Here is a 16,980-nt window from a genome sequence, read left to right on the forward strand (position 1 = left end):
CAGAGTAAGGAAAACTGGATTAGATTCTTCTTCACTTTCTCCCATCATTTCTCAGGGAAGGTGAAGGCTTGATCCAAAAGGAGTGGCTTCAGAGCATCAGAAGCAGAAGGACCCATTTCCTAAAAGGCGAGGAACCAGGTTGAGAACTGAAGGGATCATCCAATCCCAAGCCGTGACAACTGATTCTGCCTGCCTTGCTGTGAGCCATGGAAAGCCTTAAGCTGAGTTTTCTGCCTGTCCACATTACAAATCTTCTCACTAATCCCTTCAGTTTATTGTGGAGAAGGCTGACTAGAAAGATAGGAGACTTGTGAGACCCTAGAGCATTGTCCCCTAAGAGAAGTCTGGTAGAGATAGCCTTTGTCAAAGCTGCCACAGTTTAGCTTACCATCTAAGTCCACATTTCCCCTCTCTCCTTTAGGTTGTGGCTTGCTTTTTCCTCTCTTCTTCCCAAACTCGCACCTGACACCTGCATAAGACATCATGCCTGTTGAAAGAGAGAGCCCTCGCTTCCTTCCTGAACCACCCCTTTCTGTGTCTTTGGAAGATCTGGAAATGAATGGACTACTACCTGAATTTTTGGATGAAGACTCTTCTTCTTCCTCTTCTACAACTGCCGGCTATGATGATGAGGCCACTGAGGAGGAGTCTTCTCTGGAGGAGACCAATGCAGAGGAGATTTCTAATGTAGATCTGCTCAGGGTTTGCCAGGGTCTGCAACGTGGATATGGTTTTTCCTCTTTTTCAGACACTGAATCTGAGGAAGATGACCCGGCAGGGGGCAGTACAAATGCCTTACTGTCCCAGCCAGTCCTTCAAAGCTTTTTCCTATCTCCCATAGAGGAGAAAGTGGCTATATTGGTGAATTTTCTGCTGCTCAAGTATCAAAACAAAGAGCCAATCACCGCAGAAGACATGGTGAATAATGTCATCAAAGAGTACAAAGATAACTTTGCTGAGATCCTGAAGAAAGCCAATGAACGCTTGGAGACAGTATTTGGCCTTGAAGTGAAGGAAGTAGACCCCACCAACCACTCTTATGCGATCTTCATTAAACTAGGTCTCACCTATGATGGCATGTTGAGTGAAACAGAAGGGATGCCAAAGACTGGCCTTTTGATTCTTCTTTTGGGTATAATCTTCCTGAAAGGCAACCGTGCCACTGAAGAAGAAGTGTGGCACGTGCTGAATAAGATGGGCATATATGCTGGGGAAAAGCACTTCATTTATGGGGAACCATTTAAATTCATCACGGGAGAGTTGGTTCAGGAAAATTATGTGGAGTATAAGCAGCTACCAAATACAGAGCCTCCATGTTATGAGTTTGTGTGGGGTCCAAGAACCTACACTGAAATCAGCAAGATGAAGCTCCTCGAGTTTTTAACAAAGGGCTATGGAGGTACCCCAGATTCTCTCCCGGATCAGTATGCAGATGCTCTAAAAGAGGAAGAAGAGCGAGCCCAAGCTCTAGCTACAGCCAAGATTGACTCTAATGCCACTACCGTGTCCTTGGAGAGTCCCGGTGCCACTTCCAGCAGCTGTTCCCCACCCCAGTAAGGTTTGAGACAGAATTTTCACTTTATATTTTGAAAAGCTTTATAAGTGGTGAAGGGTGGAGCTGGAATGGGAATAGTGTACTTAACTATAGTTTCCTGTTGTCTATGGGTAGCTTGGAGATTTAGCCTTTTATGGGATCATTTTTCAGATGTTACTTTTCATATAGCAGTTAAGTAATTTGAGAATCTTAAGTGTAGGCATGGTCTTGTTCACACATTTATTACTGTTTAGTATATTTAAGGATAAGAGTTTTTCTATTTTGTAAAACAGTTGAGAAACACTACTACTATGATCTAGAATAGCATTTAGATCGGTAGTTTGTTAGAACTGAAAAACTCAGCATTCAAAATACTGAGATAAATCAAGTTAAATGTAAAAGATGGTCATCTTTTGGCTTTCTTTATCCCTCAGTCCTTTGTTCTGTAAAATTAAGATACCAGTGCCTGGGTTTCATTAGCTTATTATAGAATGTAAGGAAAATTTTACTTTAATAAATGAGTCTTCTTACCGACTTGTTAATTCTTAAAATACTGTATGAGAATCTATCCACCTCTTCAAATCCACTAGCACAGGGGATGCCAGGATAACTATGATCCAGGCTAATGGATATTAGCATACAGAAGCAGCATCATGTAAATGTATTTCAAGTAATAAGTCTCAAGTCTGAAGTCTGCAGAAATTGGTGGATGTGAGTAGGGGGAAGGTCCAGTTGAGAGTGTCAAATAAAAATTCTGTGAGGTGAGGCAGGCATTAATTTCAAGTAAAACTGGAACATGGGAGTAGGTGTGTGTGGGACTGATGACCAGAGATCAGACTTCCAGATACTGTGTCTCATAGTTGAGAGAAAAAGTTTGAATGAAGAACAATTCCTATTAGTTACTTTGGTGTCAGAAGTAAAAATAGGAATACTTTCCTGCATGTTTGCCTCAGTGAAGTTACACACATTGCTGTAACTAGATGTTACATTCACATCATTTCCAAAGACTTTGCCCATTAGCAGTAATACTCTTTTGAGGTGAGATTCCCAGAAGACATTGGAATGTCAATATTAGATGGATCTGAGAGAGTGAGACCCCAATGCATTCAAGGAATGTTTTAATTAAGATATTTTGAGTATAATTTGGCATAATTTAAAGTTCAGGTGATGGTGAAATGAAAACACCGATGCTTTGGATAGAAGGGAACGTTTTGCTTTGTAAGCAGTAATTTTATTTAATTTGCTCTTCTGTCTCATAAAGCACTTAGTATCCTCTGCAACATCCTATATTTAAAACACGCACACACAGAGGGTAGTAGAGTTTGGGAAAGACATAATCTTAGCCAGGCATTTTGCCAAGGTTTTTGTTTTTAATACTACACATAGAATAGCAGTCCTGTGAGAGAGGGCTTATCAAGGGCTTATCAAACTCATTTCACAGTTGAAGAAACTGAACTAGGAAATACACATTAACTTTTTAAAAATAGTTTCTCTGTTTAGGATATGCAAACCAGAAGCCTACACAACGTCAACTGTTTCTCCATGTACAATTCAGTGACATTGGTTACATTCTTTGAGCTGTGCAACCATTCTTACCCTCCTTTTTCCTGGGCTGGTCTTTCTCAGTTAAGTAAACTCAACACCCCTTAAGATTCCTGTCTAATCTTTCTGAGTTGCTCTTGTCAATTTAATCCCATATAGAAAGATTTTAAAAGAGCATAATGCTTAAGGTAGACAATTCTTACTAATTTAGTAACACTACGGTTTTGTTGTAAGGTTTAAGAATTACTCGACAACGTTTCAGGAGTTCATACAGCCTCTATGACTAGAGTCCATAAGAATTTTTGATGGGAGTGAGACTAGACCCCTGGGGTGAATTTGCCTGGAATACACTATACCACGCCTCCCACCCTGAAGCCAGCCTTCTGCCTCTTAATTTTTCTTTTCAGTACTGTTTAATGTCTCTCAACTGATAAAAAGAAGGACCCTGAGTCTGAAGCACTATAAGCAAGCCTTAAAAAGAAAGTGAACAGGAGAATAAAACACAGTATTATCCACATGTTGTACCACAGGACTAGCCCGTGCTACTGAACTATGAACAAAACCATTATTTGTCTCTTACAGGTAAAAGCATTTGAAAGCCTTGATGCCATTTCCAGATCTCTCCCACCTGGCAGCAAACATAAAGACCCATGTTGAGATGTCACAACCACCTACTGGAATCAGTCGGAATCCTTGGTTTACCTGATGCCAACCTCTGATACCCCACATCAGATGTTATGTGCACCAAAATAAATATTTTGTTATACCATTCAGATTTCCAGTGGTTAGTGTTTTGAACAGCTGACCTTGTGGTTAGCAGTCCAACGAATAACCCACTACATCACCACGGCTCCTCTTAAGATCTATAGGACTATTTAAATTCAAGTCAGAGTGATCATGTCAGAAGATTATGACAACTATTTGGGGGAATTCCAAAGGGATAATCTTGATAGATTTTTCAAAGGAAACAGGGAAAACATTGGAGCTTATTCAGAAGAAATTTTAAGAAAATTGAAAACGTCATGGTGACTTTGCTAGAGTACACATATCTTCAATGATCTCTTCATGAGGGTCATATCATAAAAACTAATTTTTCTGGAATTAGAGTATGATTAAATACAACCTGAAAAATACAGAAATTAGATTTAAGGGGGTGGTATTTGAAGATTGTCATTTTTTAATTGCCAAGTTAAAAAACATGTTTTATAGTTTGTATTCTCACAGGTTAAAGTATATGAAGACCTACACATTTACAGGTAGCAATAGGCTCAAACAAGAACAATTGTGAGGATGGTGAAAGGTCAGGCGGTATTTTGTTTTATTATACGCAAGGTCCCTATGAGTTAGAACTGACTGGATGGCACCTAACAACAATTCAGTTATTCTACAGCTAGAAAGCTGGATATAGAGATCTCCTCAAAGTAAAATTAGATGGTTTCTTAAGGCCAAATGGCATCTTATGGTTTTTAAGTTCTTTGCACACTGGAAATTGGATGTTCTGTAATTTGGATGGATGTTCAACATTGCTGCCAGTTACTCAAGTAGGAAGTTGGCCCCAAATCAACTAAGTAACTAAAATCACTACCATCAAGTTGATTCCAATTCATATGAATACTCTATGAAAGAGTAGGATGACCTCTTTAGGTTGCTGGGACCTTACATCTTTCCAGGAGCAGACAGCCTGATCTGTCTCCAGCAGAGGCATTAATGGGTTCAAACTTGATTTTGCAGTTAAATGCTCAATGCCTTTACCTAAAATGTCAGATTAGTTATTGGGATAAAGGCGTAAATGACTGGGAAATTTGCCTAGATTGTTCAAAGCCATCTTTGACTTTAGACTGTTTGTGACTAAATGTCAGTGCATTATTTCCCAGTTTCAGTTGAAATGCTTGTCACTTAGCCCACAGCACCCATTAGTCTTAGACATGTTGTAATTTTCAAAATAATACCTTCTCTTTAGTTGCTTTATATTGATTACTCCTTTTTTTGGGAGGCATAGGGGACTATTAGGAGATACTGAATTCAATTGTGTTTGTAATCAAGGACAATAATTTAATAGGAAACTTTCCATAAATCTTATCAATGTATGGGAACGCTTGTTATCCTAGCATGTAGTCCAAGTTAATTTTGATAGTAAACCAATTGCATTTTTTAAATTGTAGTTCACAACTTTTAAGAATTCATTGCAGTTCTGTTTTATCTAATTTTAATTATAATAATTTTTTTTAAATGGTTAATTTTCAACAGACATGAAGGAAAAGTCATAAAATTATTTAGGTAACAAATTTGATATATAGAATTTAGCAAGTGTATGGTCGAGTTTTGTATCATATATAGTTTCTTTAGTTCCTTTCATTTTCTTCCAAGTAGCTGGATAATAATAGAAATACAATTTCTAATAATTCTCAAAAGTGCAATTCTTTAAAAGTTGAATAAACCTGAATAAGATAAGGAAGACCAAAGAAGAATATGCATTTGAATCATGGTGCTGACAAAGAATACTGGAAGTGCCGTGAACTGCCAAAAGAACAAACAAATCTGTTTTGGCAGAAGTACACCAAGCATGCTTCTTAGAGACATAAATGGCCAGACTGTCTCACATACTTTAGACATGTTATGAGAGACCTGTCCCTAGAGAAGGACAGCATGCTCAGTACAGTAGAGGGGCAGAGAAAAAGAGGAAGGCCCTCGACAAGATTGACAGTGGCTGCAACGATGGCCTCAAACATAAAAACAAACGTGAAGACCTGGCAGTGTTTCCTTCTGTTGTACAAAGGGTCGCTATAAGACAACAAATTCAAAGGAACCTAACAACAACAACAGATAGTCAATCCTTAGTTTTATTTTTAAACACTTTACCCCCATGCTGCTTTTATCATTTGTGCTCATCCCATTGCATTCTAATAGCTATTTAGTTGTGGGGTTCATGGTAGGAAAGAAGGTTGAACTTTTTATCATTTTACTCAAAAGGACTGATGTGCTGTAGTGTTGTCGAAGGAACTACCGAATAAAAGAATGCCTTGGATGGACAATAATCCTCTAAACTGCCAAGGCTCCTGGGGCTTGTCCAAGGCGCGGACATCTGTAATATAAAGGTGGGTGAAGGGGGGCAATGGGCAGTGTGAGGCAGAAAACAACATTAATACATAATTGATCAAGGATAAAGGATGGAGGGGGAAAAGGAGCTAATACCAAGGGCTCAAGTAGAAATGGTTTTGGAGATGTTGATGGTAACCTATGTACAAGTGTGCTTAATACATTTGAATGATGGATTGTTAAAAGATTTGTAAAAGCCCCCCCGCCCCCAATAAAAAAAGATTACTTTTTAAAAGTCATGCAAATAACAAATGCCCTTGTTAAACTGACAAGGGTGGCTGGGATGCATGTGACCCAATACAGGAAGCATCATTTATCATCTTATTGTGTACCTCATGCCTCTAGCATCAGAGTGATTAGATCTTCAGATACCACTTCCATCATGATAATATTTCACAGGAGAGCATTTGTAGAATTTTGGATTCCTTCCCTTGAGGCATAAACCTTGAAGTAGGTAAAACACTCCACCTTTTAAATATGCAAATAGAACTTTCAGGTATTTTGATTCGTTCATCCCATTCTTCATTCATTTACCAAACATTGACTGAACATATGCTGAGGGTGAATCATGGACAATATGGCCACGTTATGTTGAAAGATGAAATTAACTACTTTAATAATTCAATTACAACTCTGGAGATGCCCCTCTCTCCCCATCCCACATCCCATCAGGGTTATTGCTGAAGTTTCTGCCATCAGCTTATCCATAGGAGCAAAATATCCTGGTGGAGATTTTTTCATGTCTTTTTCTTCCGTCTTTCAAGTTAACCAATTCACTTATTACAGGTGCTTATTAATATTCCAGGCAATTTTTAGTCTCAAGACATTTACTTGTAACATGATGTAAGTTGCCAATTTCCATTTTTACAAAGAAATATTGGTAAATCATAGACTCTTCATGAATTGTGATTAGTTAGTAAGCCTGTACTTCTATAACCAGCTTGGAGAGCTAAGAGGAGCCCTCCAGTCTTATTATGTCTGTAACATAAATGATGTACACTCATCTGTTCTCAAAATGTTCCACCAAGCCTAAACTCGGCTGCTTAGGAAAAAATCACTGAACTCCATGAACACGATGTTTTCTACTGATTCCAATTGTTAGGTCTCCACGAATGACATAGATCTACAGAAATACCTTTTCAGTTATAATAGCTCTTTCTTGGGATTTTCTTCTATTCAGGCTGTTTGAAAGGCTTGGCGAGAATTACATTTTGTGCTTTAGCTGATGCCATTTCACTGGGGCAACCTGTGCCAAAGATGTGAGCAATTCTGAAATCAGTGCTTTTTCTAAATGGAATTGAAAACAGAGACCGTTGCAATTGTTATGTTGTACCACATTTATTTTTCATTGTTTCCTGTTCTGAGCAGTATTCTTGTAATAGAACTCACATATGCAATTCAATAGTTCAATCATATTAAAAGAGTTCTGCAATCATCACCACAGTCCATTTCAGAACATTTCCTATTTTCTTGTACTCATTGTTTTAGCTCCCCGCTTCCCCCAACCTCCTTTGCCATACCCTTAAGAAACTATTCACCTAGCTATTGTCTTTATAGATTTGCCTATTCTGGATTATGAAATACAGAAAAACATAAAAACAAAAAGAAAAAATTGTTTTCCTTCAATGAACTTGCACACACGCACACAAACACACACACACACACACACAAAAGTTCACAAGTCTATTCCAACCCTTAGTGACCCTATAGAGTTGAACTACCCCTGGGGGTTTCCAAGGCTGAAAATCATTTTGAGAGCAGAAAACACAACCTTTCTCCTGTGGAACTGTTGGTGAATTCAAACTGTTGAATTTGCGGTGATCAGCCCAACATAGAAGCCAGTAAGCCATCAGGGATCCTTGAAACTTACTTTACACTTGTGAAAAGTTTCTTATCTATAATCTCATCTATATTCTTAAACCCTAAGCATTACTTTTAGAATGAAAAAGTAATGAGGAAAGAGGGCATGTTTCTATTTCAATAAGTTTTAATTCTATTCTTAACAAAACGGATGTTCAAACATTAGCTTTTGCTTGCTTATCAGCCCTGGAATAGTGGTAGATTATGATTTGGGCTGTTCTAAACTATCAGCCAACCCACAGGTGAAAGATGAGGCTCCTGTAAAGATTTACAACCTAGGTAACTCAGGGATAATTCTACTCTGTTCTATACGGTGGCAATCACTTGGAGTTTACTAATGGCAGTGTATGAGAGAATGAGTATTCAGTGGGCCTTGTACTCTCCATGGGAGAAAGATGAGGCTTTCTACTCTTCTGTGGAGTTACAATGTTGGAGTTTCCAATAGCAAGAAGTTGGAAACAGCCTAAATCCCCATCAGTAGAGGATAGGTTAAAAAAAACCAATAAACTTTGGTACATACACACAATAGAATATTGCACATTCCTAAAAAACAACTATGAAACACCTCGTGACATGGCAGAACCTGGAAAGCATTATGCTGAGTGAAGTCAGTCAATCACAAAAGGAAAAATACTGTATGAGTCCACTGCTATAGCGACAAGCAACAGGACCGGCACAGGCTCTGGCTTACAGGGCATCCAGACTGCTAGCTAGGGTGGCCAAACAGCTTGGTAGCCAGCCTGACTGATGCCAATGAACCTGAACCATCCTCTCTAGGTGAGTATCCTGAAGGTCACTTTGGTGAAGGGCTCCTCATGTCAGCTGGGATCAAATTGTCAAAGGAGGGGGAGGGGATGTTAACCACTTAGAAGGTGCCATGGCAAGTTATGATGAGGTCCCCTCAGACAGGTAAACATCCCTATCAGAAGGATGAGAGATACTGATGGAAAAGTCAAGTCAGGCGAGGGGAACGTGAGCAGACATATTTGAGAGAAGACAAGTGCATGTCTATTGGTAGAAAAGGGGGGAGGACCAATTTGTAAGTGGGGGGAAATTTTAATGACCCTAAAGTAACATGTCTGATAATATGTACCTTATAAGTCACATTGGCCCAGGTTTCTGTACACACCCTGAGGACCCATGCCAAGTGCCATAGAGCCCTGGGGCATTGAACCCTGGGTCTTCAGGGTGTGCAATACTCTCCAAAGGCCACAGTAGAGGAATCTGCTGGGGAAGCTGCACTAGGTGAAGTGGACTCTACCTCAAACATATCTGAAGATTTGAGAATGAAAATTCATGGTGTGTGAAGGAGCAGAGGATAGCTGACTCAGTATATCTATACCCTACTTGCTGTATTAGGCTATGTATTATTCTTCCAGACCTGTGATTGACATTGTCAGTGAATATTATTGTAAATTTTGCCTGACAGCCAACTCCCATTGTTTGGATAAATAATGTCCAACCACGTAAGGATTTATTCTGTACAAGTGAATAATTTGGTTATTATGATATGGAGTTAGCTTACACTAGTTTAATCTCCCACTCACAACAGTGTTTTAAAAATTAGTACCATGGGCTAATTAACACTATTAACAGAAAATCCTTATGCTCCAGGGAGATGATCAGTAAGATTTTCTACCATAAATTAACAAGGAAATCTCTAAGGGGCCCAAGGCAGATAAAAATCATAGATCCAGGAATTGATTTTCAGCTCACACTTAATCCTGGCTCCAATCTAAGAACAATTAGCTCTCACAACATGACCCTGCCTGATACTCGCCCTCATGAAGGAAGCACAGAAGACATGGGTACTATAGCAATATGTGGTAAAGAAATTAGGTGGTGCCTGGCTATCACATGGAATAGAGTCTGGGGTCTTAGAGTATTAGAGTATTGGAGACATGACTATAGTAGAACAAAATGATAAAGCTAACTTGAATGGTTACAACACTGTAACCTCATCTCCCCTCTGATACACTCCGGGTTAGATCTGGTTTTCAATATACTGTGTTTTTTTCTTATTGGGGTTTATCTCTGATGCTGTTTGTTGTTGTGGGTAGTCTTCTTGAAACTTTCTTATGTCTTTGTCTGTTTTTCAGTATATGAAATGCAGGAGTGATGAACCGATAGAGAAAACAACCAGAATAAGGGTTCCTGGGGGTGGGGTGGCAAATTTTGGGGGGAAAGGGGAACTGATATCAAGGAGTTCAAGAAGGAAGAAAATGTTTTGAAACTGATTTCTGTATTAATTGTAAAATACTGCTTGATATGATTAAACTATGGGATAATGTGGTGTCTGGATTAGCTCCTAATAAAGTGGTTTTGGGGGAAAATATCAATAAAGAGGAACATGGTGCCTTGGATAATACTTTTCTTTTAAAAAAAGTTACAGAGTTGAAAACCCACAGGGCTAGTTCTACTCTGTGCTTTAAGGTTGCTGTGAGTCAGAATTAACTTGATGGTAGTGAGTTTGTTTGTGTTTTTGAATTTGAGTGACATAGTCTTTAAGCATTTTGGCTGTTAACTAAAAAGATCTATGGTTCTTCCATAAAGATTTCAACCTTGAACACACTCTGAGACATTCATATCCTGTCTGATAGGGTCATTTTAAGTTGGAATTGACTTAACAGCAGGGGTTTTTTTTGGGGGGGGATGGTTAAGTGCTTACTTTTAAAAAAGAGTAATGGCTCTTGAAATATTAAGAATTAAGACATGCAAACACCATTAAAGAACTGGTGATAATATTCTAACTGTAAAAATCACTTCTTAATTGAAAACCCTGGTGGTGGTATTAGGGAAGGGTTGGATTTTAGGTCAGCAGTTCAAAGTCAACATCTGCTACAAGGGAGAAAGATGAGGCTGTGGGTTCCTGTAAAGATTTACAAGATTACAGAAACCCTATATAGGGTTCCCACAAGTTAAAATTGACACGATGGTGAATAAGTTTCGACTTGAAATGTCACTTCTAACTTCTGAAACATTATCTTAAATTCAAACATCAATGTAATTATAACTCTAGGCCAGTTAGTATTCACAACCTTTTAATTTCCTTACAGTTTGAGAATTAGCTTGAAATTATTACTACTGAAGAAATTTTCTTTTAAGTGTTAGAGCTCTTCTTCTGAAAAAAATGGAAATATAAAATTAAATGAAAGTAAACATATTTCGATATATGTTAGCAAAAATCAGAAAAAGATGTTCTTTCCCCAAACTAAGCTCCTTTCCCTTGAAGACAGAAACTTGGGTTTCTTTAATTAATTACTAAACCTTCATCAAGGGTCATGAACACCCTCATGGAGATTACACAGTGATTTTCTCAAAGAGATGATAATTACAAAGTTCACCTGATCATGACTTTGGAGAACTAAGTATAACTTTGTTTTCATATTTGAAAAATTAAGGATGTAAGCATATATGTTAGGCAAGGTTGACTAGAGAAACAAATCCAGTGAAACTCATATATGTGTAAGAAAGAGCTTTGTATTCAAGAAGTAATTGTTTATCAGGAAAACATCCCATCCCTGTCCAATTCAAGTCCCTGAGTCCAATACTAGTCCATAAGTCCTTCTTCTGACTCACAGAGCCACATACAATGAAGCAGAATGCAGGAAGATCCCAGGTCCATGGGTGGATTCAATGGCGGTGGAGCACATCTCCAGGGCAGTTGCAGCATCCAGGGTCAGCCAGTAGGACAGTTAAGGTAGAGAGGGAGGGGGAGGTTCCCAGGGCTGTCCTTTTGAGATGGCCATGCCCACAGGAGACACCATCAGGTGGTGACTTGATTGCCAGGCTTAACTTGAGCCCTACACTTTTATATATCTTCTAGTTAACATGAAATCATGCAACTACCAAAGCATATATATTTAATACTACATCAATTGAAGTGCATAATTGTTTTACTCCAAGAAAACATCACTAAGAATTAATAAACCTGCCTGAAGAAAAGTGAAACAGGAATCAAACCAAAGTGGCAAGTTACTTATTAAACACATACCCTCTGAGATGACAGACTCACGTAACTGCAGGCTGATGACACAGGAAGGTGACCAGGATGCAGGAAGACCACAGGCCAGTGGATGCAGAGTTGAGTGGCTCCAAGGTTGGTGGAAAAGTGGCAGGGCATCGACAGCTCTCAGGGTTTGGCAGCCCACATCGAGGCACCCCTGGAGGCAGACACAGAGTCTCAGCAAGGATGAAGGCAAAGGGCAAGAAATAAAGGGTCAAGTTCCCAGTTTTTCCCTTATAAAAGGCTCAACCCCCAAGGCGCCATTATCAGGTCTTGACCTGATTGACTCTCACCTCCAAACAGATGCCATCTAGTTGACATAAAACTAACTTGCAGTTAAGAAAATTGATTGTTTAAAATGCCCCGCAACATTTCAACAACAACAAAACATGAACAATCCAGTTAAAAAAAATGGGCAAAGGACATGAATAGACAATTCACCGAAGAAGACATTTAGGCAGCCAACAATCATATGAAGAAATGCTGAAGATCACAAGCTGTAAGAGAAACACACAGTAAAACAATGATGGGATACCACCCCACCATCGACAGCAAAATTAAAAACAACAACATCACAATTAAAAATGCTGGAGGGGAAGTGGAGAGACTGAAATACTCATACCTTGCTGGTGGAATTGAAGAATTGTGCAGCCACTATGGAAAACATTTAAAAACATTATAGGAATACCATTCTAAAAAATGAATGACATTTTAAAAAATGAATAGGAATACCATATGACCCAATAGTCTCTCCTCTCAGTATACACCCCAAATAAATAAAGAAGAAACCATGAACAGACATCTACACAGTCATGTTTATGGAAGTGCTATCCACAATAGCCAAAAAGATGGAAACAATCCAAATGCCTATCTGTGGAGGAATGGGTAAACAACCTTTGATACATATATACATACTACATACAAAGGAATAGTATGCATTGACAATGTTGAAACTGTCATAACATGAATGAATGTGGAAGACATTGTGTTCAGCAAAGTTAATCAGTCTGATAAAGGCAAACACTGTATGAGAACACTGCTAAAAAAGAAAAACATCAAGAGAAATGGTTTTCACAGCCCCCCAAAATTGGAATTGGACTTGATGGTTTCAAGGAGGCATGGGGAGAAAATAAATAAATCACACTCACACACACAAACACAGATAAATAGAGCCTTCTGACCTAGGCAACGAAATCTCATTATCCATATTTGACATTTAATTACATCGATATAATATTAATTATCTTTAAATAATATCTTTATATTAAATACACACAGGTATACATACAAGGACAAGCCCAAAATTATTGCTACAAAATCATGGGCCTCTTTATCAAACAAAAATAGCAAAATGTGAACTTGTTTCTCAACATCACCTCCCTGTAGGTCTCGGCACTTCTAACCGCGGCGCCTCCATCCCTGTCACCCTCCCTTGAAGAAGTCTCCCTCTGTGATTTACGCCACACCAAAGGCAGTATTCTCCAAGGGCGCAAATAGTTTTTCGCTTCAATCTTCTTTGAGTTTTAGGAAGAGAAAGAAGTCTTAAGGAGTAAAATCAGAGGTATACAGTTTCCCAATGAATTCTAATAGGACAGCCCTTAGTGCCACGGAAAAATGAGCAGCTGCATTTACTGTGATGGAACACAAAAATCCTGAGTGACACTGTCTTGGCTATTTTTCTCAACAACTCCCTATTCCGTTTTCTAAAGCTTCTTCATAATAAGCCCCCATGCTGGTTCTCCCAAACAACTGCCGAAACCTTCTGAGCTAACCTCTCTGCTAGAAATTTAATTGGCCCCACAGAACCCTTGATAAGCTACTGTTTTGACTGAACCTTAAAAAAGATAAAAATTGAATACACTAATTTACTAAGACACGTATATTACTGAGAAAACTTGTTTACAGCCATTCACTGCTCATGGAGATATTTAAATATACATTGTTTAGAATATATCCATGCATGTATGCAATGGAACCCAAGTAACAATGTTTTTTTACTCGCTCTTATAGATTGTAAAGGAGCCCTGGTGGTGCCGTGGTTATGCATTGGGCTGCAATCCGCCTGGGGGACGGTTAGAAATCCCCAGCAGCCTCGCGGATGAAAGATTGGACCTTCTACTTCCAGAAACAGTTTCAGATATGAGGCAGCTTTCACTAGATGGCAGTGAGTGTGGTTTTGGTCTTCATATATTGCAAACAATATTCAACACTTTAGATATTATTTAAGGATTTGTTTTGCTGGCCATCGAGTCCATTCCAATGCGGAGTGACCATCACTGCCTCCTAGGTGTCCACGGGTGTAAATCTCTGTGAAACGGACCGCCACATCTTCCTCCCATCAAGCCGCTGGTGGGTTCCAATTGCTCACACTTTGGTGAGCAGCCAAACGCTTTATCCAATGACCTATAGAGGCTCCTCTTTTCCTAATACATCTATATGTCTGAGATAGGACACAATTCGACCTGTGTAATAAGTTCAACACTAAAAATATAAAAACTACAAGACTCATTAGGTAGCCAACATTCATTTTTCTATCAACTAGAAGCAAGAGTAACTTTTTAATTTGGAAAATACCATTTACAGTCTTTTCTTTCAGAAAGGAGATAGTGAATTAATCAGTTGGTATACCAGGTCTTCAAAACATTCTATCTCTTCTTCCTACCATCATTATTTGATCTTAAATTATATGTAAGCCAGTACTGATAAGATGTTGATCTTGAGATATTAAACCATTGTTGCGTTGTTGTTAGGTGACATCTAACAACATCTAGTCGGTTCTGACCCAGAGCGACCTTATGCATACTTGAATGACACACTGTCCAGTCCTGTGCCATCCTCACAATTGTTCCTGTGCTTGAGCCCATTAAACAGTTACTTCTTTCTAAAAAATATTTTGTATTCTCGTGTAGTTTGGTATTTACCTCATATTTTATTATGAAGAACTATGCATTTTCCTTCATTACTCATATTCCAAGGAAGTACCTGTACTGAAACCGCCTGTATAGAATTGAAGCTAATTTTAATTTTTCTGATAGAAAAATTGTTTATATTGTTTTGAAGTCATATGTAGCATATTGATACTGTGGTTTTTTTCAGCCCCACTCCTATAGGCTCAAAATTCTGAGAAGGGTGGATTAGCTACCATTAAAAAATCAATTACATCCTTTTTTGAATGCTGTGTTCTCCTCAAAGGCTTAACTGCGGGATAATCTGATTCCAAGCTCCCTACATTGGCTAGTAGAACACACTTACTTGTAGCTATGGAATTCCTGAAAGGTTGTTTATTCAGAGGGAGCACCAAAGGACAGAGAAACTCTAGAAGCAAGGCTTTTTAAGATTGCTGACTTCCAGAATGTCATTGCCATGAGTTGTGCTGCACAGGGAATAAATAGTAGCTAGGATAGAGCTCCACATGTATCAAATATGTGGGCATTTTTTGGAATTCATATGCAGTGAAATAATAATAATTTACAAGGTGTATTGCACTTACATGTTATCAACAGAATAATTTATTTACACATCTAATGCGATAGAATATTAAATATGTGGAATAATTTCACTTTATATGTAAATTACATATAAATGCTCTTTATAGTAATATGAACCCTTGTTTCTTTTGTCGCTATAAGATCATTTGATTGAAATAAACTCTATATAAAAAATGTGAAACAGAAATTATAATGTGGTCAGTGATCCAATACAATTTTTCTGAAATATTTTGTGGTTTTAATTTATAACATAGCCTCAGAAAATTGCTGAAGTTGATTTTCAATAGCAAGGTAAGGACTTCGGTTCTATTCCTTGAATTAAACTGTTGGAATGTTAACATTTGTCTTCATATATTCTATATTAGTTAATCAAAGTGCAATTCCATTTAACTTGGCATCAAAATACATTTTAAAAAAATTATCCAACATACAGAAATCAATTGGATTCTCATACATTAAAGACAATGATACAGAAAAAAGATAGAAAAAAGCATTACTATTTGCAATAACTACACAAAAGATAGACTATTTAGAATTAAACCTTACCAGAAAAAAAAAAGCCTACACAAGGAAAACACTTCTTCAAGAAGCCAAAAAGGACTTGCACAGAGGGAACAAGCTACCATGCTCAGGCACAGGCAGAGGAAACATTGTGAAATTGCTGATATTACCAAACAGACTCTACAAATTCCATGAATTCCAATCCACATCTCACCATAATCCTTCAAAGAAATGCAAAAACTAATCACTGCTTCATATGGAAAGAAAGAAACATAGGACCAATAAAACACTATTAAAAAATGTTTTAAATGGGAAAGCTTTTACTCTCAGAATTTAAAACCTATTGTATAGCCAGAGTAATCAAAAGAGTCTGGTACTGGCAAAGTCATAGATGTGAAGACCAATGAATTAGAACGGAGAACCCAGAAATACAACCATGTACCTATAGATACCTAATCTTTGATAAAGGACTAAAGTCATCAAATGGGAAGATGTAGCCTCTTCAACTAATGGTGCTGGAAAAACTGGATATTCACTTGAAAAACAATGAAACAGAACCCACACCACACACCATGGACAAGACAGATCAAAGACCCAAATGTTAGTCAAACAATTATAAAGACCATCAATGAAAAAACAGGCGCTAAATTAAGGCCCTAAAACAAGGCATAAACACATTTCAAAACATAATGAAAAATATCCACACTATAGAAGACAAGATAAAAAAAACTGAAACCTGTTAAAAGTAAGACATTGATGCACATCAAAAAACTTCATCAAAAGAGTTCACAGAGAAAACTTTCCAGAAATAACACATCAGATATAGAGCCAATCTCCAAATCTATAGAAAACTACATCTTAACAAGAAAAATACAAATAACCCAATCAAAAAATGGCATAAGATATGAATAGACTGAAGATGACATCCAGGAGGCCAGCAACCATATGAGCAA

At 38.0% G+C, this 16,980-nt stretch overlaps 1 protein-coding gene across 1 annotated transcript in view; it reads left to right on the forward strand.

Moving 5' to 3' along the window:
- Positions 1–421: 421 nt before the first annotated feature.
- LOC101642649 (melanoma-associated antigen B6-like) overlaps positions 422–16,980 on the forward strand; it is a 71,741-nt gene continuing 55,182 nt past the window's right edge. The window contains exon 1 of the mRNA XM_045290487.1: positions 422–1,553. Coding sequence (XP_045146422.1) covers positions 484–1,553 — 1,070 coding nt within the window. The 5' untranslated portion in view covers positions 422–483. The remainder of the gene's footprint in view (positions 1,554–16,980) is intronic.

This window comes from Echinops telfairi, unplaced genomic scaffold (assembly GCF_000313985.2).
Source record: "Echinops telfairi isolate 266 unplaced genomic scaffold, ASM31398v2 ScPeMD7_38;HRSCAF=143, whole genome shotgun sequence".
Classification (NCBI taxonomy): Eukaryota; Metazoa; Chordata; class Mammalia; order Afrosoricida; family Tenrecidae; genus Echinops; species Echinops telfairi.